We start from the raw sequence: 21,729 nt of genomic DNA on the forward strand, positions 1-21,729 counted from the left end.
TCACAGAACAAGTGGCCATCAGCGCTCCCTGCCCCCACACTGCGCACGCGCGGTGTCCGCGTGCGAGGCAGTGTTGGCTGGGTCGGCGCGTGCGCAGTGCGGGGCAGGGAGATCGGGTAAGTGACGTCACCGTGAGCACCCGGAAGTGATGTGGTCCCACGATGGCTGAAGATCCCGGTGGATCTGAGCGGCATTCTAACACGTTCTGCCCCCTTCCCCGCGGTCTGTAGCCATGACCCGCTCCGCCAGCTCTACAGACAGACCCCGCCGCGACAACTCCCGCCCGATACCGCCCTCACCATGCCCAGGAAGGGCAACAGGAAACGGCTGAAACACCGGGTGGACGCACTGAGCTCCCAGAGAGGTGAGAGCCCCGGGCGGAGGGGGGGGAAGAGGGACAGCTGCCAGACACTGAGAGAGAGAGAGAGAGAGAGAGTCTGGCAGAGTGTCACTGGAAATATAGTGTATAAACATCTGGGAGGGGACTGGGCTAGCATTGATATTATGGGTAATATGGGCAGCAAGGTCTATCATGCCTCTTTTTTTTAGTTTGTTACAAGTGTATTTTTTACATTTTTTTATATATATATATATATATATATATATAAAACAAAATAGTGCAAAAAGTAATTTCTTCTTTTATTCTTCGGGACCATGCATTCACTTTCTGAAATACACATTTAAGATCCTGCATACTAATTTGGAGTGACCGGCAGGAGGTGGGCGCACAGACTTCCTTTTGCCAGGCACTCTGTTTAGCATGGCCGAGCGGAGCAGTACTCACTGAGAGAGCACTTCCTGTCTGTCCAGCCGGGTACAGGAGATTGAATTTCCTGTACCGCGGAAGACTAGACAGGGGGAAGTTACTTTGGGAGAGAGAGGAGGAAAGGACACTATGGTACAGGGGAGAGAGAGGAGGAAAGGACACTATGGTACAGGGGAGAGAGAGGAGGAAAGGACACTATGGGACGGGGGGAGGAAAGGACACTATGGGACGGGGGGAGGAAAGGACACTATGGGACGGGGGGAGGAAAGGACACTATGGGACGGGGGGAGGAAAGGACACTATGGGACGGGGGGAGGAAAGGACACTATGGGACGGGGGGAGGAAAGGACACTATGGGACGGGGGGAGGAAAGGACACTATGGAACGGGGGGAGGAAAGGACACTATGGGGCGGGGGGGAGGAAAGGACACTATGGGACGGGGGGGAGGAAAGGACACTATGGGACGGGGGGGAGGAAAGGACACTATGGGACGGGGGGGAGGAAAGGACACTATGGGACGGGGGGGAGGAAAGGACACTATGGGACGGGGGGGAGGAAAGGACACTATGGGACGGGGGGGAGGAAAGGACACTATGGGACGGGGGGGAGGAAAGGACACTATGGGACGGGGGGGAGGAAAGGACACTATGGGACGGGGGGGAGGAAAGGACACTATGGGACGGGGGGGAGGAAAGGACACTATGGGACGGGGGGGAGGAAAGGACACTATGGGACGGGGGGGGAGGAAAGGACACTATGGGACGGGGGGGGAGGAAAGGACACTATGGGACGGGGGGGAGGAAAGGACACTATGGGACGGGGGGGAGGAAAGGACACTATGGGACGGGGGGGAGGAAAGGACACTATGGGACGGGGGGGAGGAAAGGACACTATGGGACGGGGGGGAGGAAAGGACACTATGGGACGGGGGGGAGGAAAGGACACTATGGGACGGGGGGGAGGAAAGGACACTGTGGGACGGGGGGGAGGAAAGGACACTGTGGGACGGGGAGGGAAGGGAAGGACACTGTGGGACGGGGAGGGAAGGGAAGGACACTGTGGGACGGGGAGGGAAGGGAAGGACACTGTGGGACGGGGAGGGAAGGGAAGGACACTGTGGGACGGGGAGGGAAGGGAAGGACACTGTGGGACGGGGAGGGAAGGGAAGGACACTGTGGGACGGGGAGGGAAGGGAAGGACACTGTGGGACGGGGAGGGAAGGGAAGGACACTGTGGGACGGGGAGGGAAGGGAAGGACACTGTGGGACGGGGAGGGAAGGGAAGGGAAGGACACTGTGGGACGGGGAGGGAAGGGAAGGGAAGGACACTGTGGGACGGGGAGGGAAGGGAAGGGAAGGACACTGTGGGACGGGGAGGGAAGGGAAGGACACTGTGGGACGGGGAGGGAAGGGAAGGACACTGTGGGACGGGGAGGGAAGGGAAGGACACTGTGGGACGGGGAGGGAAGGGAAGGACACTGTGGGACGGGGAGGGAAGGGAAGGACACTGTGGGACGGGGAGGGAAGGGAAGGACACTGTGGGACGGGGAGGGAAGGGAAGGACACTGTGGGACGGGGAGGGAAGGGAAGGACACTGTGGGACGGGGAGGGAAGGGAAGGACACTGTGGGACGGGGAGGGAAGGGAAGGACACTGTGGGACGGGGAGGGAAGGGAAGGACACTGTGGGACGGGGAGGGAAGGGAAGGACACTGTGGGACGGGGAGGGAAGGGAAGGACACTGTGGGACGGGGAGGGAAGGGAAGGACACTGTGGGACGGGGAGGGAAGGGAAGGACACTGTGGGACGGGGAGGGAAGGGAAGGACACTGTGGGACGGGGAGGGAAGGGAAGGACACTGTGGGACGGGGAGGGAAGGGAAGGACACTGTGGGACGGGGAGGGAAGGGAAGGACACTGTGGGACGGGGAGGGAAGGGAAGGACACTGTGGGACGGGAAGGGAAGGACACTATAGCTACCCAGACCACCCCTGTCCCAGCACCCTTAACCCTGAACATGTAATGGTTGGTGTATTTTAACAGTGAGAGACAGAATAAATCCAGAAAAACGCATGTCAGTTATACATTGATTTGCATGTCAATGAGTGAAATAAGTATTTGATCCCCTATCAATCAGCAAGATTTCTGGCTCCCTGGTGTCTTTTTATACAGGTAACGGGCTGAGATTAGGAGCACTCTCTTAAAGGAAGAAACATAAAATAACTGTCAGTCTCCCTTGGTCTTGTGCTCCATGCAAGATCTCACCTCGTTGAATTATCATCTTGTTAATGATCTCAAGGCAGCTGGGACCATAGTCGCCAAGAGAACAATTGGTATCACACTACACCATGAAGGACTGAAATCCTGCAGCGTCCGCAAGGTCCTCTTGTCAAGAAAGCACATGTACAGGCCCGTCTGAAGTTTGCCAGTGAACATCTGAATGATTCAGAGGAGAACTGGGTGAAAGTGTTGTGGTCAGATGAGACCAAAATCGAGCTCTTTGACATCAACTCGCCATGTTTGGAGGAGGAGGAGGAATGCTGCCTATGACCCCAAGAACACCATCCCCACCGTCAAACATTGAGGTGGAAACATTATGCTTTGGGAGTGTTTTTCTGCTAAGGGGACAGGACAACTGCACGGCATCAAAGGGACTAAAGGCAGGGCCATGTACTGTCAAATCTTGGGTGAGAACTTTCTTCCCTGAGCCAGGGCATTGAAAATGGGTTGTGGATGGGTATTCCAGCATGACAATGACCCAAAACACACAGCCAAGGATAAAATGTAGTGACTCAAGAAGAAGCACATTAAGGTCCTGGAGTGGCATAGCCTGTCTCCAGATCTTAATCCCATAGAAAATCTGTGGAGGAATCTGAAGGTTCGAGTTGCCAAACGTCAGCCTCGAAACCTTAATGACTTGGAGAGGATCTGCAATGGTGAGTGTGACAAAATCCCTCATGAGATGTGTGCAAACCTGCTGGCCAACTACAAGAAACGTCTGACTTCTGTGATTGCCAACAAGGGTTTTGCCACCAAGTACTAAGTCAGAGGTCAAATACTTATGTCACTCATTGACCTCCAAATCAATTTATAACTTTTTTGACATGCATTTTTCAGGATTTTTTTTTATTTTTTTTTATTCTGTCTCTCACTGTAAAAATACACCTGCCATCAAAATATAGACTGATAATTTTTCAGTGGGCAAACGTTCAAAATCAGCAGGGGATCAAATACTTTTTCCCCTCATTGTAATCTCTCTAGTCCATACCAATGCTTCTTATTGAGTAAAGTTGGGGACCACCTAGACCAGTGGTTCCCAACCCAGTACTCAAGTACCCCCTAAAAGTCCAGGATTTAGGGATTACCCAGTTGTGTTTAAGGTGTTTATAGAAAGAAAGAAAGAAAAAAAAAAACACACTTTAGACACAACAGGGTAATCCCTAAAATACTGGACTGGTAGGGGGTACTTGAGGACTGGGTTGGGAACCCCTGACCTAGACATTCACGCAACTGCCTCACTCAGCCTGTCAAATGCTTCTCAAAAAGGAACTCTGAATCCAGTGTTTTTCTATAATAATCATTCACAGTGTTTAGTGGTATTATGCTCTGTGTGTGTGTGTGTGTGTGATGTGTGATGTCACTTTGTGAAGATTTTCAATAAATAAAAGTCTTCAATGAGGACGTGCCTCAACTAGCTGTCTGACAACCACTACGGGTGTGTTCTTGGTGAAGTGTAAACATTGCTGTTTTCTGAAACGGCAATGTTTTCCACTCCCACACAAAAAGGTCAGAATCTAGGCAATAAAACCTCCTAATTAAGATGAATTGGTTTGTTGCTTAGAGTCTCCATCTACCTGTGCAGCTATATGCAGTTCAGGACTGCTCCTACACTTTTTCCCTACTTTGGCATGACAAAATGATAGATGTCCAGTAAAACATGGATGCTCTGTCAGTCCTAGTAATAAATGATTTATGATTCTTCCAGTACTCTGTTGCATTTCCCCCGTATGCTCAGCAGTTCCACCTTCTGTAGATATAAACACCACAAAATAGTGTGAAATTACTTGGCTTTGATAAGTGTGCAGCCTCCGGGGATCGTTATCCACAACAAACGATCTTTACAAGTATAAAAAACACAACCAAAACGGGATACGGCTGAAAATTCTATAAAGGGAACATATAGGAAAAACACAATAGTGTAATACAGTAAATGCAATGTATCTTGCGCTGATAATAAATGTACTCACGAGATGATGTAGATAAAAGCGCTCATAAGGTGCCTCCCATGATGGTATGGGGGGCTGGTAATCTCCCTTCCAATACGAAATTGTGTTTTCGGCATTTAGATCAATAAAAACGAGCGTGCTCAAATCAAAACGAAAATCGGAAGTGCCGGTTTGCCAAAAACACTATCAGCTGAGAGGATTTGCCCTAGGACCAATGGAGAATGTGAAGATTGGAAACACCCACAGTATTGATTAATTGAACATTGGGGCTAGCCCTATTTAAAGGGATTGTATTAAGGGGGAGTAGGATGTATGATTTTACTGCCTGTAAGATTGTATGTGGTAATTTTTTACTGCGGTCCCTGATGAAGTTCATGTTTTGAACGAAACGCGTAGGACCTAATACCGCATTTCTAATATTGATTTTAATGGTGTTGATTTCACCTTTTTATATAATAAAAAGATTTGCAGTTTGATCCTACTTGGAGTCCCGTGTACCTTTCAGCAATTTCGTATTGGAAGGGAGATTACCACCTTCTGTAGACCCTCGTTCCTATAACGTACTGCCCACATCTTGGCAGTTAAGTGTATATAAGCATGCAGGTAGAACTAATATTTGGGGGGGGGGGGAGTTACTGTTGAAACTGAACGTTTTGCTGTGCCAATTTGTGTGTAAATATAGGCTTCTATATAATCCCACTTTATACACCTTAATTTACCAATGGTAACTGCTTTAGCATTTTTGGACTAGTGCAGCTTTATTAGATTTAATAAATCCCAAATAATTTCAAGAAAAATTCAAAAAATGAGACTAAATAGTACATGGATCCTTGTGGTTGAAAACATTGCAAACAAATGAAAATATTGGTTCTGTATATTAAGATTTGTTTTGTAAACATTTTTCTCACCAGTGACTGTGGCAGATTATGCCAATTCTGATCCTGCTGTTGTTAAGTCTGGAAGGTTGAGAAAGTCGTTGGCCAATGCTGTACAGAAAGAAGGTAAGTTGATGTAGAGTGTTATACTGTGAGGCGCTTCTGTCATTTGAGTAGAAGTTCCCACTCTAGTTTATTCATCTCAAAAAAGATGAGCTCTCAAACTTTTGTTATTCAAAACGCTTTGCCTTTCTCCTTTTTTCATGGATTGCTGTTCAGTGAAAGCACTTTGTGGTGCAGAAGCCTCTCATGTCCCTACTGACGATGTAGACTCCCTTTTGTCGGAGAATGGAGCACATTCTGAGAGCAGCGATGAAGACTTTGACAGTCTCAATGAGTTGTCCTCGAAGAAAAAGAAATCCAAGAAGAACAAAGGTATAAATAAAAAGTCACATGATTTAGCCTGCTGGGTTAGCAGGGTTTGTAGATCCCTGGGCTTTGGTTAGCCTTCAGTGCCTACCAAGTAACTTTAGGAAATATTATGATTTCTCACCTTATTAGTTTCCTCTAATAGGTTTGTATGAAAATGCTCTACATATGGGATCCATTCAGCTGTGGGGGCGCATTCAAAAAATGTCACTGGGCATACCATCCTCTTTCATAGCCTGGTGAGATTGAATCTCTTGGAACAGCATTATTTGGAAATGCTTACACTGCTGTACAACTTTGCACTGTACTAGTAAAGTAAAAAAAAAATGGCTGCATTAAAATGGACCTCTTGACCAAACAACTTTTGCTCATTAGATTGAGCATAAGAATGCATCTATACATTGTGCTGGCAGTTTTGCTAGTAAATGTATAGATTAGGAGAAAAACCTATTTAAAGATAGGTTTTTCTCTCAGCTGTTAGCGGCATTGACTGACCAGGGAGATCAGAAAATACCTCTTTCTGCTCTCCACCCATAGCATGCACTGCGGTTACTATGGAAACTCCCTAGCCAGCACTTCTAGTATAGTAACTGAGCGATGTCGTGTCACTCCATTCACAAACTGGCAATGAAGCCAGGGTGCCCATGTCACTGACGAGATTTGTCCTGCTTGGGGATGCATCCCAAGCAGGACTAATCAAAGAAGAGTACAGAGGACTGCCCTGAGGTGGATGTAACACGAAGAGTAACACCCACGAAGTGTTACTGGAATGGAGAAAAAAACTAGTAAATCTCTATATTTTACATTGAATCCACCATGTTTCTTTGTGATATATGGTGCATTCAATGTATATGGTAGCAATTTAAGATAAGTGAAAATTTTCATTTCCACTGCCCTTTGCAGAAGCCTGATTTTAAAACTTATGCAGCCCAGCAAAGCACCCAGAGCTCAATTATCTGACCCCTGATAAATCAGGCTTTCGTCCAAATCACTCAACTTCGACTGCCCTCTTAAAAGTTTGCAATGACATCCAAATTGGCATGGAACAAGGAGACTTAACTGGAGCTATTTACCTTGATTTTGCCAAGGCCTTTGACACAGCTGACCTTGGCATTCTTTTGCAAAAACTTAAAACTCAGGCATTGGTGATCGTCTACTAACCTGGTTTCAATCAAATGTTTCAGACCGATTGCAATATGTGTCCATTTCTGATATCGCTTCCCTCCCTCTTCCAGTCATGTGTGGGGTTCCCCAAGGCTACATACTCTGTTCACAATATTTATAAATGATCTGCGCTCGTAAACCCAAGGTACCGCAGCTTGAGGCTGTGCTCCAAAACCAATTCACAGAGGTAGAAAAGTTGCTAGCGGATAACAAACTCTTCCTAAACACTGACAAAACCGTTAAATGATCTTTGGAACTGTACCTAAATTACGTAAACAAAAAAAATCCACAATTGTGTATCAGAACAAATTCAAATAGCACACTGACAGCAGTCTGCTCTTTTAAATATCTAGGTATGTTGCTAGACCCCAATCTATCTTTGACATTGAACAAATCTCTTCAAAACTTTACCCAAAACTAGGTGCCCCATACAGAAACAAATCTTGCCTAAGCCCTACAGTAAAGAAACGGAAAGTGCAACAAATGCTAGTTGATTATGGGGATGTAGTGTATGCACCCGCACCGCAAACCAACCTTAATAAACTTAATACATTATATAATTTGTTCTGCCGCTTTGTACTAGAATGGAATTACTTTACCCACCACTGTGACATGTTGAAAGAGCTAAACTGGCTGTCGCTGGAATCCCGATGCGCTCTTTATCTTTCCAGCCTTGTGCAAAAGAGCATTTCTGGTAAGCTCCCACCCTACCTGAGTAGAATGCTCTGCCTGGCTGTTCCCACCTCCTATAACCTCCGATCCAGTAAGAGCACGATATTTAGTATATCGCAATACAAAAAGAAAGTGGCTCGATCATAATTTTCCCACAGAGCACCGCAATTTTGGAATAACCTCAGGGACACAGTCAAATCTTCATTCAATCTAAAATCTTAGAGATCTATGGCAATCTACCTCAGCACAGAATGCACCTGTCATGGTTGAATATATTTATTACCGGTTATGTATTAAATTTATATATATGTGTGTGTGTTTATGTATAGTGTATTTTTGTAATATTGTATCATATTGTAACAATGCAATGTTTTGTGGACCCAGGACATACATGAAAACGAGAGAAATCTCAATATTTCTATTCTAGTAACATATATTTTATAAATAAATATCAGGCGTCAGCTATACAAGTGAAGCAGAACAACGGAGACCATCACTAGAGGTGGAGTTATCCCTGCAAGGTAATTATTGCAGTTTATAAAAAACTGCAATATTTACAGTTGCAGTGTTAAGGGTAGTGGGAGTTGGCACCCAGACCACTCCAATGGGCAGAACGAGAACAAAAGTATATATACACTGAACAAAATTATAAACACAACACTTTTGTTTTTGCCCTTATTTTCATGAGCTGAACTCAAAGATCTAAGACTTTTTCCATGTACACAAAAGGCCTTTTTCTCTCAAAAAAATGTTAAAAAATCTCTCTAAATCTGTGTTAGTGAGCACTTCTCCTTTGCCGAGATAATCGATCCACCTCACAGGTGTGGCATATCAAGATGCTGATTAGACAGCATGATTATTGCACAGGTGTGCCTTAAAGTAAACATAAGTTCATTATGGTGTCAGTCAAAAAATAACATTTAGTTTGTTGATGTATTTTCTCCCCCCTCTCTTTAATTCTGTAGAAAACAGCATAGTAGATAGAACAGGAGATGACTATCCAATTGATATCTGGCTTGTGTTATCTGGCTACATCCGACCTGAAGACGTTTTGAAGTTTGCTCTTATTTGTAAGAATGCTTGGATCGTTACTTGCACTGCTGCCTTTTGGATGAGATTGTATAAAAGGTGTGATAAGTAGTGTAGAATTTTAAACTGAATTCACATTTTTATTGCTTAAAATTACTAAAATGTTATGTATGCTTTTATGCACTGGATAAAATGGACCAATGATGTCAATGTTTCAAATAAACCTGTAGGTTTTCGTTTTCATAGAGCAATGTTTGTAGTCACCAAACCTTTATAAACCTGACACACTGTTACAAGAACGGTTGATATTTACTTGGTACATAATAGTGATCAAAATTGTGTATAGTTGGGAAGGGTTGTTTAAGTAAACCCGTCAAGCAATGAATATATAGTTGTTGTTTTTTTTTTTTATATAGAGATAAATTACTTGGTTTTAGATATTATCACTATTTATCTTTGCGTCAGTGCCAGCATAACTGTAGTTGTATGGGTGTTACACTGTTTTGCTCTGATCTGATTTTTTTTTTTTTTTCTTCCTGCTTGGGGAGACTACTCAAGCAGGGTAATCCTCTTCCTTGACAGCTGGTTTCTGTGTCTGTGCGTCTGAACCTGGATAGAATTGCTACTCTATTCAGAGCAAGAAGTGCTAGAAAGTGGAATATCCACTGCAACAATCGCATTTCATGTGCTGACCTTTCTGTGCCGAGCCCGGGAACTGTCTTAACGTGGGTTTTCCTGCTCTCACCTGGCACTCTGCTTTCTGCATAGTGCTATTCTGACTCTATGCTGCACAATTTATTCATTTACATACTTACTAGAAAAATAGAGGATAAATCTGCTTCCATTTACTTTGCTGAATAATAAGGTGTGTACAATGATGAGAACACTTTTAGGGAAAGGGGAGATGTAATATTAAAAATCCTGGCAAGTGACATTTATTTATCCATTATTTTTGACCATTAATTTTTGAGTTTTTTAAAGCCGCAATGGGGCTGCAGTTATAGGTTGAGAGCTCCAGTGGACCCTCTCAGCCTACCACTCAACCCATTTTGAGTAAAGGTGAAAAAAAAAATACATTTGTGTGCAATGGGTGTCCTGTGATTGGCTAGCTCAGAATTTACCAGATCTGAGCCAAGCTCAGTGAAAATGACTATTATTATATATATATATATATATATATATCATTTCCAGATGGAATGGGCTTATTCAGGCAGACATTTCTTTAGTAAAGTAACTGCACATCCTGAAAAGTGTTATTTAATAAAGTGAGAATAGCTGGGAATTCAAATTTAATTTCAAATTAAAGGCCAAAGGAACGGAGTTGGTTGCATAGCTGACATGGATAATGTTTCCAGTTTGACTATTTTGAGCTTATATTTGAATTCACTAAAATTCTCATTTTCGTGAATAACCCTGTTCGTGTACCTGAGTCGCACTTTCTTTTTCTTTTCAGATTGTTCCTGAATGTTGCTTTGATACTAAGTTCTGTACTTTTTCACTTTTAGAAATTAAGTGCATTGCCCATTATTAACTAGTTCTTCTTTGCTGTTTGTGTGCACTCTAACATTTGACTAGTGAAACCCATGAGATTTTATATAACTTAAAAGCTAGAAATGAGTATATGATTTTCTCTACAGGCATTACTGTGTGAACGTCTATCTTCCTGTCCGTCTCCTCCCAGAATGCATCTGTAGACTGCGTTCCTTGCGTGCTTGTGTAATCCGCTCCTTGTATCACCTGTATGAACCCTTTTGCTCTAGAGTGGCAAAAAGCCCTCAGATTCCTGAAATGACACCATGCACTTTGGCAAATTCAAAAGTAAGTTCCTGTTAATGTTTTACTTGTGAAAATCATGCTAAACGTTTTATTCATACAAGTTCAACCCCTTAAGGACACGTGACATGTCATGATTCCCTTTTATTCCAGAAGTTTGGTCCTTAAATATGATGAGGAATAGCTCAGAATGTAGTGTATACATTAAGCAAGCTTCATTTTATACCTCTTCTATCTTTGGCCCCAAAACTAGATACATTAACATGCATAGCCTACGCATTACCAAAAGCAGTAGTTAGAAGAGTTTTAAAGATCTAAAATACATGTTTACATATTTGCAGGTTGTTAGGCTAGCTCCGTGCATATGTAAAATAGCAACAAGATTAAAGCACAATTGTGAATGATACATTTTTTTAAAGAAGTGAGCTTTAGTTGGAGAGGAAACTGCACTCCTATACTGGTCCTGGGGCTGGCCAACCCTATTCCAATGGTATAACAAACATATGGTCCTGATAGTCAAGAGGCTTGTTTTTTTTAATTGAAAAACAGGGTCAAAGTTCAATGTTTTGATCTCCACTGAGATCATTTTCAAGCTTAATAAAGTTGAGATTGAAATGTTGCAAATGTCTGTAACGCAAGGTAGTACATTCGCTAACCCCTTAAGAACACATGACATGTGTGACATGTCATGAATCCCTTTTATTCCAGAAGTTTTGCCCTTAAGGGGTTAAAGAAGTCCTGTGATCTAAAATTGGAGGTGAGAATTTAAGCACAGGACAATTGACAGCAACTTAAACACACCTCCGTTGTCTTGTTTATAATCGTTTATGATGTGTGGGGGTGGTACACTATTTGAGTATTTTGTTTTTAATTGAATTTTGGTAAATGTGCAGTACTAGTATTGTATAAGTTTTTAGTTTTTCATTTATATTGCTGGTTAATAGATATGTATCTCCTTACTACTACATAAAGAGAGAGATTTATAAACAAGCTCATCAATCTAGTTATTCTGAGGCTTTTTTTCCTGCCACTGCAATGATTATGCAACCTTCACTTTAAGTTGCTGCCAAATGATTCCAAAACAGTTCTATTATCCTGTTGACTAAGTGTAATCGGAATCCTAGACATTTCAGATGATTATGGTTACCTATCCTATAGCTAAAGTTTTAATTGTTAAATAGTTTGTTTGTGTGATGCCATTAATCTGCAATCTTTATTTCCACTTTCATTTCTCTTAAAGAACTAAGAACAAATGAAAGTCATAAACCAAAAGTAAATTTGTAAACAACGCCCATGTAAGAAATGAACCATTTTCTATCTGTAACAGAGTGAAGTCAAGCAGTAATCTTCTACTTAAAGGGACACTCCAGACCCTAGCTTGAAGTGTCTCCCTTTTACCTCCGCCACCCCCTTTTCCAAAAAGTCTTCAATAGAAATGGTCTTTATAAAATAGCCTACTCTTCCCTCTCCAATCAGACAACCTTCCCTGTTAATGTTTTGTTGTTTAGCTAAACTCAAAAGTGAGGCAATTGCTCAGAGCATCTGCTTTGCAAGACTTGTCAATGACCTGGTATGTGATTGGACAAACAAAGAAAGGTTGGAGAAGAAGCAGATAGCTTACAAGGTCTGCAGACGAGAGCTATTTTTAAATATACACCCAATGAAAAAATGCACAATTAAATGCATGCATGTTTTCACTGGCAGTATATCTACCAAATAGTGGTTTCTCTTTTTTTTTTGGCTGTGGAGTGTCCTTACACTCCTGACTTTTTCATGTTATTTTTTATGAATATATGTGTATGTATATCTGTTTTGCATAGAAATTTTGGAACCTTAAAACGATTCATTTTTCTTTTTGTCAGTGTTTACTTTTCTGGTGCAGAAAAGTGACTGGAAGCAAGTCAGAAGCAATGTGGGAGTTTAACTTTAAATTTAAAAAGCAGGTAAGACACGATAAGTTGCGATACTTTTATTTGGTGTAGTGGTTACATCTATGGATGTGCAGCAACCAAAGTCCTGCATTGAATTCTCTGAAATTTTTTGCTTTTGCTGTTGTTACTGGTAGTGTTTGAGCTTGGCTTGAAACCTGTACACAAACGTGCCAATGGATCCGCAATCTCTAGAGTACTGTTGCTGGGTCATAGTTGGTTTTTGAGACCAGTCCAGTTTGAATTGATACAGTTTCCACTTTACCAGATGCTTGTTAGATGGGTTGTTTTCTATTTCTTTTTTTTTTTTTTGTCATGTGTATGAATGCTTCACCTCCCTTGAATAACAAGATGAGTGTTGGGATTTCTCATTAAAGTGAGTGAGTATTCAAAGTGAAAAAAAGGGTTACCTGCGCACGTGCCTAAATTGCTATGCATATTTAAATACATTTTGGTTATTTAGTTTCTCCAATGGCCACGAGAGTGTTTAGCCCACCTGCCGAAAATCTCTCAGGTGGGTCCTACACTAACCTTTCAACTTGCTTCCTTGAACTTCATCCAAAGATATCCGAGACAGAAAGGAGTATTTTTCTAAACCCCTACATACTTATTAACCCTTAATAGGGAACAAATGGCTGTGTGATACAAAAATAAGTCCTGCGCTCAACGCTCAAACTCCCCCTACTCCTGGGCGGCAGCAACATCCATAGCACACCTGAGCCTCAATACATACAAAAACATGCTTGTTTTGTATGTATTGGGGCTCATGTGTGCTATGGTCGTTGCTGCCGCCCAGGAGTAGGGGAGTTTGAGCGCAGGACTTATTTTTGTGTACTGGTAAACATTCTCTGTTATCTCTGCTTTCAATTTATTTGGCTACTCTGGCCTTAAATTTGAAATTCACTTTAAAGGGACACTCCAGGCACCCAGACCACTTCAGCTAATTTAAGTGGTCTGGGTGACCCTTTTGCACTTAGTGCTGCAATGGAAAACATTGCAGCACTAAGTCTGCCCATAGTGGCTGTCTAAAAGACAGCCACTATAGGGCTTCCGGAATCCAAACCGACCTTATGTCCGCACGGACCTCCAACGTCAGATTTTCCCCATAGGAAAGCATTGAATAATGCTTTCCTATGGGGAGATCTAATGGGTGCAGCGCATGCGCATTAGGTCTGCCCTGCCGGCGTTGGCGGAGCCTGACCCAATGCCAAGGGACATCGGCGCTTGATTCAGGTAAGTAGCTGAAGGGGTTTTAACATGGGATGGGGGCGGGAGGGAGGGGGGGCACTCGAGGAGCCTAAAGTGCCAGGAAAACAGGTTTGTTTTCCTGGCACTGGAAAATCCCTTTAAATTCTCACTTTAGTAAATAACCGTGACTGACCTTGTTCCCCTTTCTCTTCATGCTGGCACTCTTCTAATGTAAAAATATGACACTTTTTTTGTTTTTGTTTTTCCATGTGTGGTAATTTTTTTTATTTAAGAAAAAAATTTGATTGGGCTTAGGTTTTAGTGGGTGAGAAATAAATATTTTAGCAAGGTAATTGGTTAGCCTTTGCCTGTTATGTTGACTCAGCTTGCTTTTTTTCTTTAATTCCTTAGCCTCCAAGACTGAAGAACCACTGTCCTAATCAGCTGCAGCCACCCTCTGAATACAAGGAAGTTCATTTTAATCCAGACAATGACTGTTTCCTTCTTAAAGTGTCCACTCTAAATTTTATTTTCATACCTGTTGTCATGGGCATGACTCTAACATTTGTAAGTATTTAATAAAACTTCACCTGGTGGGGAAATATCTGTTCCCATCACTATTTACCATGATTTAAATTCATGAATTTGTCTTAGATGTATTTAACATACTTTGTTTTTTTTCTTCTTCTTTAAGTTCACTATTAATGTGAGCACAGATATGCGACATCACAGAGTAAAGCTGGTCTTTAGAGACTCTCCAGTGTGGAATGGAAAAAAGCCTCAGGGTGATCAAGGAGTTCAGATTATATTGGATCCTGTGCACAGCGTGTCTCTCTTAGATTGGTGGCACCCAAGATATCCATTTTCGTCCCGGGCCTAATACCTGTGTGGCAATTGACAAACTACTGGAAGCTTTCTGGAACCAAATAAAACTCTGAAATACAGTGTAACATGTTAAGCTCTCTTCTAATGCATACAGCAAATGTGACCAAGACCTGGTTATTGATTAGTGCCAAAGTGAAAACCCAACATTGTGTTCGCAGTCAACACTGCTGATTTATGAATTTTACCAGTGTTTAAAATGTTTGAACGTTTAATTTATACACCGTGATATCCATAGTATTCGGCGGAGTGGATTTCGAAAATCAAAAGGCAATTTATTTCTGTATTTCCTTTCAAATGTTTCAGTTACGCAAGGCTTTCCTTTTCTCATACCCAGCCAGTTGGTAAAATCTACAACGTAGTGTTGGTTGCTATTAAAATGAAGCCGTTCCTATGGGGTTAAATAAAGCTAGTTTTGTACACAGATGAAAAATGAAAATCCTTTTTTTTTTTTTTTTAGATTGCAGTAACCAATAGCAAATTAATTTTCATTAGATAGCATAAGAGATGTCACCATACCAATTTCAAATTGGAATAAATTTGAGACCATTGATTTAATAAAAGTGCATTTACTATTTAATACATTTTTATTTTTCTTTAACAGAAATGTAATCTGTAATGATGAGGTTTCTCTAATACAGTTTTTCCTAATTTTTTTTTTTTTTTTTTTTAATGCTGTCGGCTGTTGAGATCAATCTGGTTTAGTTTTCACTGCAGCCATTTGATCATCTGCTCTGGAATTTGTTTAAAGGAAAACTGTTCCAAGAACGTTCAATGTATATATTAATATACCACGTAATATATATATATATTTACTAAGAAAATTTAAATTGAATAGTTTTTGGGGAGTTAATCACTTGTAATCCACTAACCATATGTCATTAAAGCCCTCTTCCTTATAGACCAGTGCCATCTATCTGCCTTATTAGCCTATTTAGAGAGCAGTTTTTGTTTGCTTCTGAGTTATGTCCCATTTCCTAATCATTAGAAGTAGCGTGCGTGAGTAGGTGAATATAACCGTCCCTTTTTCTGCCAAGTACTTTTCAGTAGACCAATATTTTGAATAACAAATATATGCATTCCTACTTTATCTGAAGGAAACCTGAAAAGATTTTCATAGTGTATACTGTAGACTACAAACATGTTTGCAGACGGACACAGTTTTACGCTTTGTGCTGTCTCACAGATAATAATCAGGCTTCCTTTTTCTGATGTGTCCTAGCAAATCCGCAACTGCTGGTGCAAAACCTGTTAGCCAGCCCCTTTTGGTTTTTATTCACTATAGTGTTTTAAGTGCATGTTTACATCAGCCATGCAAGAATGGAGGGGGTGGGATTCCATCACCTTTAGGAAATGAACATCTGCAGGGATTAATCTTTTATTTTCCCCTGAATGCACACACTAAGGACAATAACTTATTCTTCTTGTATATGTTATCGCACAAAACATGCCCGGGTCTCTTTCTACAAAGAGTCCTTTTTCGAAAATCAGTACAGCTGTAATTCTGCTCCTTTACTTCCTCCCCCTGCTAATATAAATCTACGTATGGTATGCGCTATACAAATATCCACCTCCAAGCATTCTCTGAAAGAGACTGAGCTACGATCGAGTGCTCATGTATATATCCACTTAAAAAACTGAATGACGCTGACCGCACTTGCTATCCGCTAATCCTCAAGTCACTTCATACTGTTCATCTATGTGATGAACAATTGTTGCCGATTGCTTAAAGGACCACTTTAGTGCCAGGAAAACATACTCGTTTTCCTGGCTCTATATGGTCCTTGGGTCCCCCTCACACTCAGGACCCTCTCCTGCCGAGCTGTAGGCTGAGGAAGGTATTAATCCCTTACCTTTTTCCAGTGCTGGGGACTCTCCTCCTCCTTTCCCCGTCAACGGCTGAATGTGCATGAGCTGAATGCCCATTCAGCTAGCCCAGGGGTAGGCAACCTTCGGCTCTACAGATGTTTTGGACTACATCTCCCATAATGCTTTTACAGCCATATTGCTGGCAAAGCATCAAGGGAGATGTAGTCCACAACATCTGTAGAGCCGAAGGTTGCCTACCCCTGAGCTAGCCCATAGGAAAGTATTCTCAATGCTTTCCTATGGATGCTGGTGTCTTCTCACTGTGAAAATCACAGTAGGAAGCGCCTCTAGTGGCTGTCAATGAGACAGCCACTAGAGGCTGGATTAACCCTAACTGCTATGTTTACAGCAGAAAGGGTTAACCCTCGATGGACCTGGCACCCAGACCACTTCATTAAGCTCAAGTGGTCTGGGTGCCTATAGTGGTCCTTTAACTAGATATCCCATGTGCATGGTGAATTTAGGGGATAGTTTTAGGTTCCTTGAAACAGAATGAGACTCCTGATTGGCTGAACAACATCTCTCCCCTACTCCCTTATTCAATGAATTTGTAGATTTTACATTTCTTGAATTTTTTTACATTGTTAATCAATGTAAAGTGAATGATTTTACTGCCATTTATACTCATACAGACTTCCCAATTAATATGTATTAAGCACATGTGAGATGGTTGAATCTATATTAATATATGAAGATGCTACATTCGCTTATATATTGAGAAACAATTAGCATGTTTAGATTTTCTATACACAAAAATAGGTGGAGCTGTAAATACTACCCTCACTTCAAAATACAGCCAACAAAGCTGAAACAGAAAAAGAGGGAAACACAATAGTGCAGATGATTTTAAAATACAGTGTAATTACGATATCTTTGAATTGCACACTCACAAATGTAGAGCCATAAAATAACCTGGCTCTGGTCTGGATGTCAGTAGGATCCTTAAAGGACCACTCTAGGCACCCAGACCACTTCAGCTTAATTAAGTGGTCTGGGTGCCAGGTCCAGCTAGGGTTGACTAATTGCTTTATAAACATAGCAGTTTCAGAGAAACTGCTATGTTTATCAATTAGTTAAGCCTTCCCCTTTTTCCTCTAGTGGCTGTCTCACTGACAGCCGCTAGAGGCGCTTGCGTGATTCTCACTGTGAAAATCACAGTGAGAGCACGCAAGCGTCCATAGGAAAGCATTATGAATGCTTTCCTATGTGACCGGCTGAATGCGTGCGCAGCTCTTGCCGCGCGTGCGCATTCAGCCGACGGGGAGGAGAAGAGGCGGATCGGAGGAGGAGAGCAGGAGGAGAGCTCTCCGCCCAGCGCTGGAAAAAGGTCAGATTTAACCCCTTTCCAGAGCCAGGCGGGAGGGGGTCCCTGAGGGTGGGGGCACCCTCAGGGCACTCTAGTGCCAGGAAAATGAGTATGCTTTCCTGGCACTAGAGTGGTCCTTTAAGGGGAGATCCAAACCCCCACTCCAGGTGATAGGGAAGATTTTCAAGAATAATAAATACTTAAATTTCTATAAAAGTATATCATTTATTCCAAAACAAAAGCATAATTAAAAGTCCAGTAGTCACCAAAACGCGTTTCGCCTAATGGGCTTCCTCAGTTGGTGTATGCTGTGCATCAAAGTCCCTGTGATTCTTTTATATCCGTCCATTTACTACAATTTCGCAGTATTTTTTTCTGTGGAACGCATCCTGCGTTCCATCCGGTGTAGGCAATTGACAATTCCTGTTCAGCTTGATGTGTTCGCCATCAGATTCCTGTTTTGCTGATCATGTGCGTCGTTCGTGGAACGCACATGCGTTCTACTGAGCATACACATCCGCCTCCTACACTAAATACAAACGGATATGACGGCAAATGCGTTCCACCAACGGGAATTTAAAGAAAAGGCGTACCGGACTAAAATATATGTATATATATATTTATATTGTAGGGACGGACTTAGTTATAGTGATCAATTAGGTCCTACGACACTGGCATATACAACTTTGGCAGTGTAGATTTATTTTTTGTATACATTTTTCTGTTTAGTCTGTGTATATATATATTTTTTTGTACACATTTTTTGTACATTTTTCTTTAATCCAGTCAGTGATTGATATCGCAATAGATTTTTAGTATTACCTCATATGGCTATATTTCAATCACTATCAGTGATTGTCCAAAATATATTTAGCCTAACTGGCATTTCCACCCCCCTTTCCTTGCTACTATAGACTCTGCAGTCTTTATTTGAAGTATCTATTTCCTTGTATTTACATGATATACAGAGTATATGGATTGGTCCTTTTTTCCTCTGTTTTGGCTTGAATGTGGTTTCAGTCCACTACCTATAGATTATCATTGAATACCTAGTTTCCATACTCTCCTGCCTAGAGCCTATGGCCATACCAGTCTGAAAATGCCTGATCTCGTCAGATCTCCGAAGCCATCCAGACTCGGGCCTGGTTAGTACTTGTATGGGAGACCAACTAGTAACCTCAGGTGCCATAAGCTTTTGTCCTAATCATTTATTTTTTAAGAATCTCTAATTAAAGTCTTCACATAGTATACACATTTTAATACTCTGTATATTTTGTGCCCATGTTATGCTTGATTTAATTGTATGTGTTATGTATTATACATTTGTTCTTTGTATTGTTCCTACTGGGTGCATGTTACACTACTTCAGATCCACATACATATGGTCACTTTAATTGGTGTATGTCAGATACTGGACCAATATCAATATAGTCTCTTTTTTCATAGAAATGGACCTTTGAGTCCTCACTATTAGTGGTGATCACTGTATTGCGTGTATACCATGCTATTTGGTAGGTATTATATTCCTGTATACTCCACAGGGCTTTATGCCCTTTCACTTTATTGCACAGATAATTCTCTGCCTAATCCGAGCTGTTCCATGTTCACTACATACTTGCTCGGGTTTAGTTTACCCGTTTCCTAGCAACCACGTCATAGTAATGGCCACGCCCATACGTCACATGACGCTCCAATTGCACTTTCAGGTTCGGACTAATGGAAACCGGTGTACACTGTTTGTTTGGTGAGTAACTCCTCCTATGTTGCCTATATATTCGTGTTTTATATGTTTGTATACTGATCTTGAGGAAGACCTGAAGAGGTCGAAACGTCGATTAGATGTATGTCACCTGTTATTAAATAATATCGAGTTTTTTCTACAAAGACCTGAGAGTGCATCTCTTTCCTTCTTGCTTTACATACCCAGCGTGGGATTGCACCAAGGCAGTTTTTTACTTATTCATTGAAAGGGTGAGTGCCACTACACTTGTGTGTGTGTGTATATATATATATATATAGGAAACATGGGGGGATGGTTGCACTCACCTAAACATGCTTAAATGGGGTGCTGCTGGGGGCCATATTATACAATAAATACACAAGATCCAGCGCACTCTCCTATCTACTAAACAGCAACTTCAATGTTGACAGATTTTATTAGTTTGTAAAAGTTTTTTTTAAAAACACCTAATCTAGGCAAAAAAAATGGGGATTTAGTTACATTATATGATCATACATTGCATAAGCCTGCCACAACGTCAATGTACCCCATCTTTGGCAGGTCCTACTCTCACAGTCTAATGTCTGCTCTTATGAGATTAACCACTTACTTGGGAAAAAATTCCATCTGAGGCTCTCTGCAGTACAAGGCTAAATAGGGACCTGAGATGAGGCACCTGTAACAGGGAGGGGTGCAGAACCAAGGAGTTGGCTAGACTCCCAAATATATATAGGAAACATGGGGGGATGGTTGCACTCACCTAAACATGCTTAAATGGGGTGCTGCTGGGGGCCATATTATACAATAAATACACAAGATCCAGCGCACTCTCCTATCTACTAAACAGCAACTTCAATGTTGACAGATTTTATTAGTTTGTAAAAGTTTTTTTTAAAAACACCTAATCTAGGCAAAAAAAATGGGGATTTAGTTACATTATATGATCATACATTGCATAAGCCTGCCACAACGTCAATGTACCCCATCTTTGGCAGGTCCTACTCTCACAGTCTAATGTCTGCTCTTATGAGATTAACCACTTACTTGGGAAAAAATTCCATCTGAGGCTCTCTGCAGTACAAGGCTAAATAGGGACCTGAGATGAGGCACCTGTAACAGGGAGGGGTGCAGAACCAAGGAGTTGGCTAGACTCCCAAATATATATAGGAAACATGGGGGGATGGTTGCACTCACCTAAACATGCTTAAATGGGGTGCTACTGGGGGCCATATTATACAATAAATACACAAGATCCAGCGCACTCTCCTATCTACTAAACAGCAACTTCAATGTTGACAGATTTTATTAGTTTGTAAAAGTTTTTTTTAAAAACACCTAATCTAGGCAAAAAAAATGGGGATTTAGTTACATTATATGATCATACATTGCATAAGCCTGCCACAACGTCAATGTACCCCATCTTTGGCAGGTCCTACTCTCACAGTCTAATGTCTGCTCTTATGAGATTAACCACTTACTTGGGAAAAAATTCCATCTGAGGCTCTCTGCAGTACAAGGCTAAATAGGGACCTGAGATGAGGCACCTGTAACAGGGAGGGGTGCAGAACCAAGGAGTTGGCTAGACTCCCAAATATATATAGGAAACATGGGGGGATGGTTGCACTCACCTAAACATGCTTAAATGGGGTGCTGCTGGGGGCCATATTATACAATAAATACACAAGATCCAGCGCACTCTCCTATCTACTAAACAGCAACTTCAATGTTGACAGATTTTATTAGTTTGTAAAAGTTTTTTTTAAAAACACCTAATCTAGGCAAAAAAAATGGGGATTTAGTTACATTATATGATCATACATTGCATAAGCCTGCCACAACGTCAATGTACCCCATCTTTGGCAGGTCCTACTCTCACAGTCTAATGTCTGCTCTTATGAGATTAACC

The 21,729-nt window shown here is 41.9% G+C and overlaps 1 protein-coding gene and 1 pseudogene across 1 annotated transcript; both read left to right on the forward strand.

The window, feature by feature from the left end:
• The first annotated feature begins 111 nt into the window (after positions 1 to 111).
• TMEM183A (transmembrane protein 183A) lies at positions 112 to 14,996 on the forward strand. The gene is made up of 8 exons (XM_063444325.1): positions 112 to 364; positions 5,900 to 5,989; positions 6,143 to 6,298; positions 9,094 to 9,256; positions 10,795 to 10,975; positions 12,793 to 12,873; positions 14,458 to 14,613; positions 14,741 to 14,996. The coding sequence occupies exons 1-8, from the start codon at positions 301 to 303 to the stop codon at positions 14,924 to 14,926; spliced, it is 1,077 nt and encodes a 358-aa protein (XP_063300395.1). The 5' UTR covers positions 112 to 300; the 3' UTR covers positions 14,927 to 14,996.
• Positions 14,997 to 19,178: 4,182 nt separating this feature from the next.
• Positions 19,179 to 19,297, forward strand: LOC134579088 (5S ribosomal RNA; annotated as a pseudogene).
• The last annotated feature ends 2,432 nt before the right edge of the window (positions 19,298 to 21,729 follow it).

This window comes from Pelobates fuscus, chromosome 1 (genome assembly GCF_036172605.1).
Source record: "Pelobates fuscus isolate aPelFus1 chromosome 1, aPelFus1.pri, whole genome shotgun sequence".
Classification (NCBI taxonomy): domain Eukaryota; kingdom Metazoa; phylum Chordata; class Amphibia; order Anura; family Pelobatidae; genus Pelobates; species Pelobates fuscus.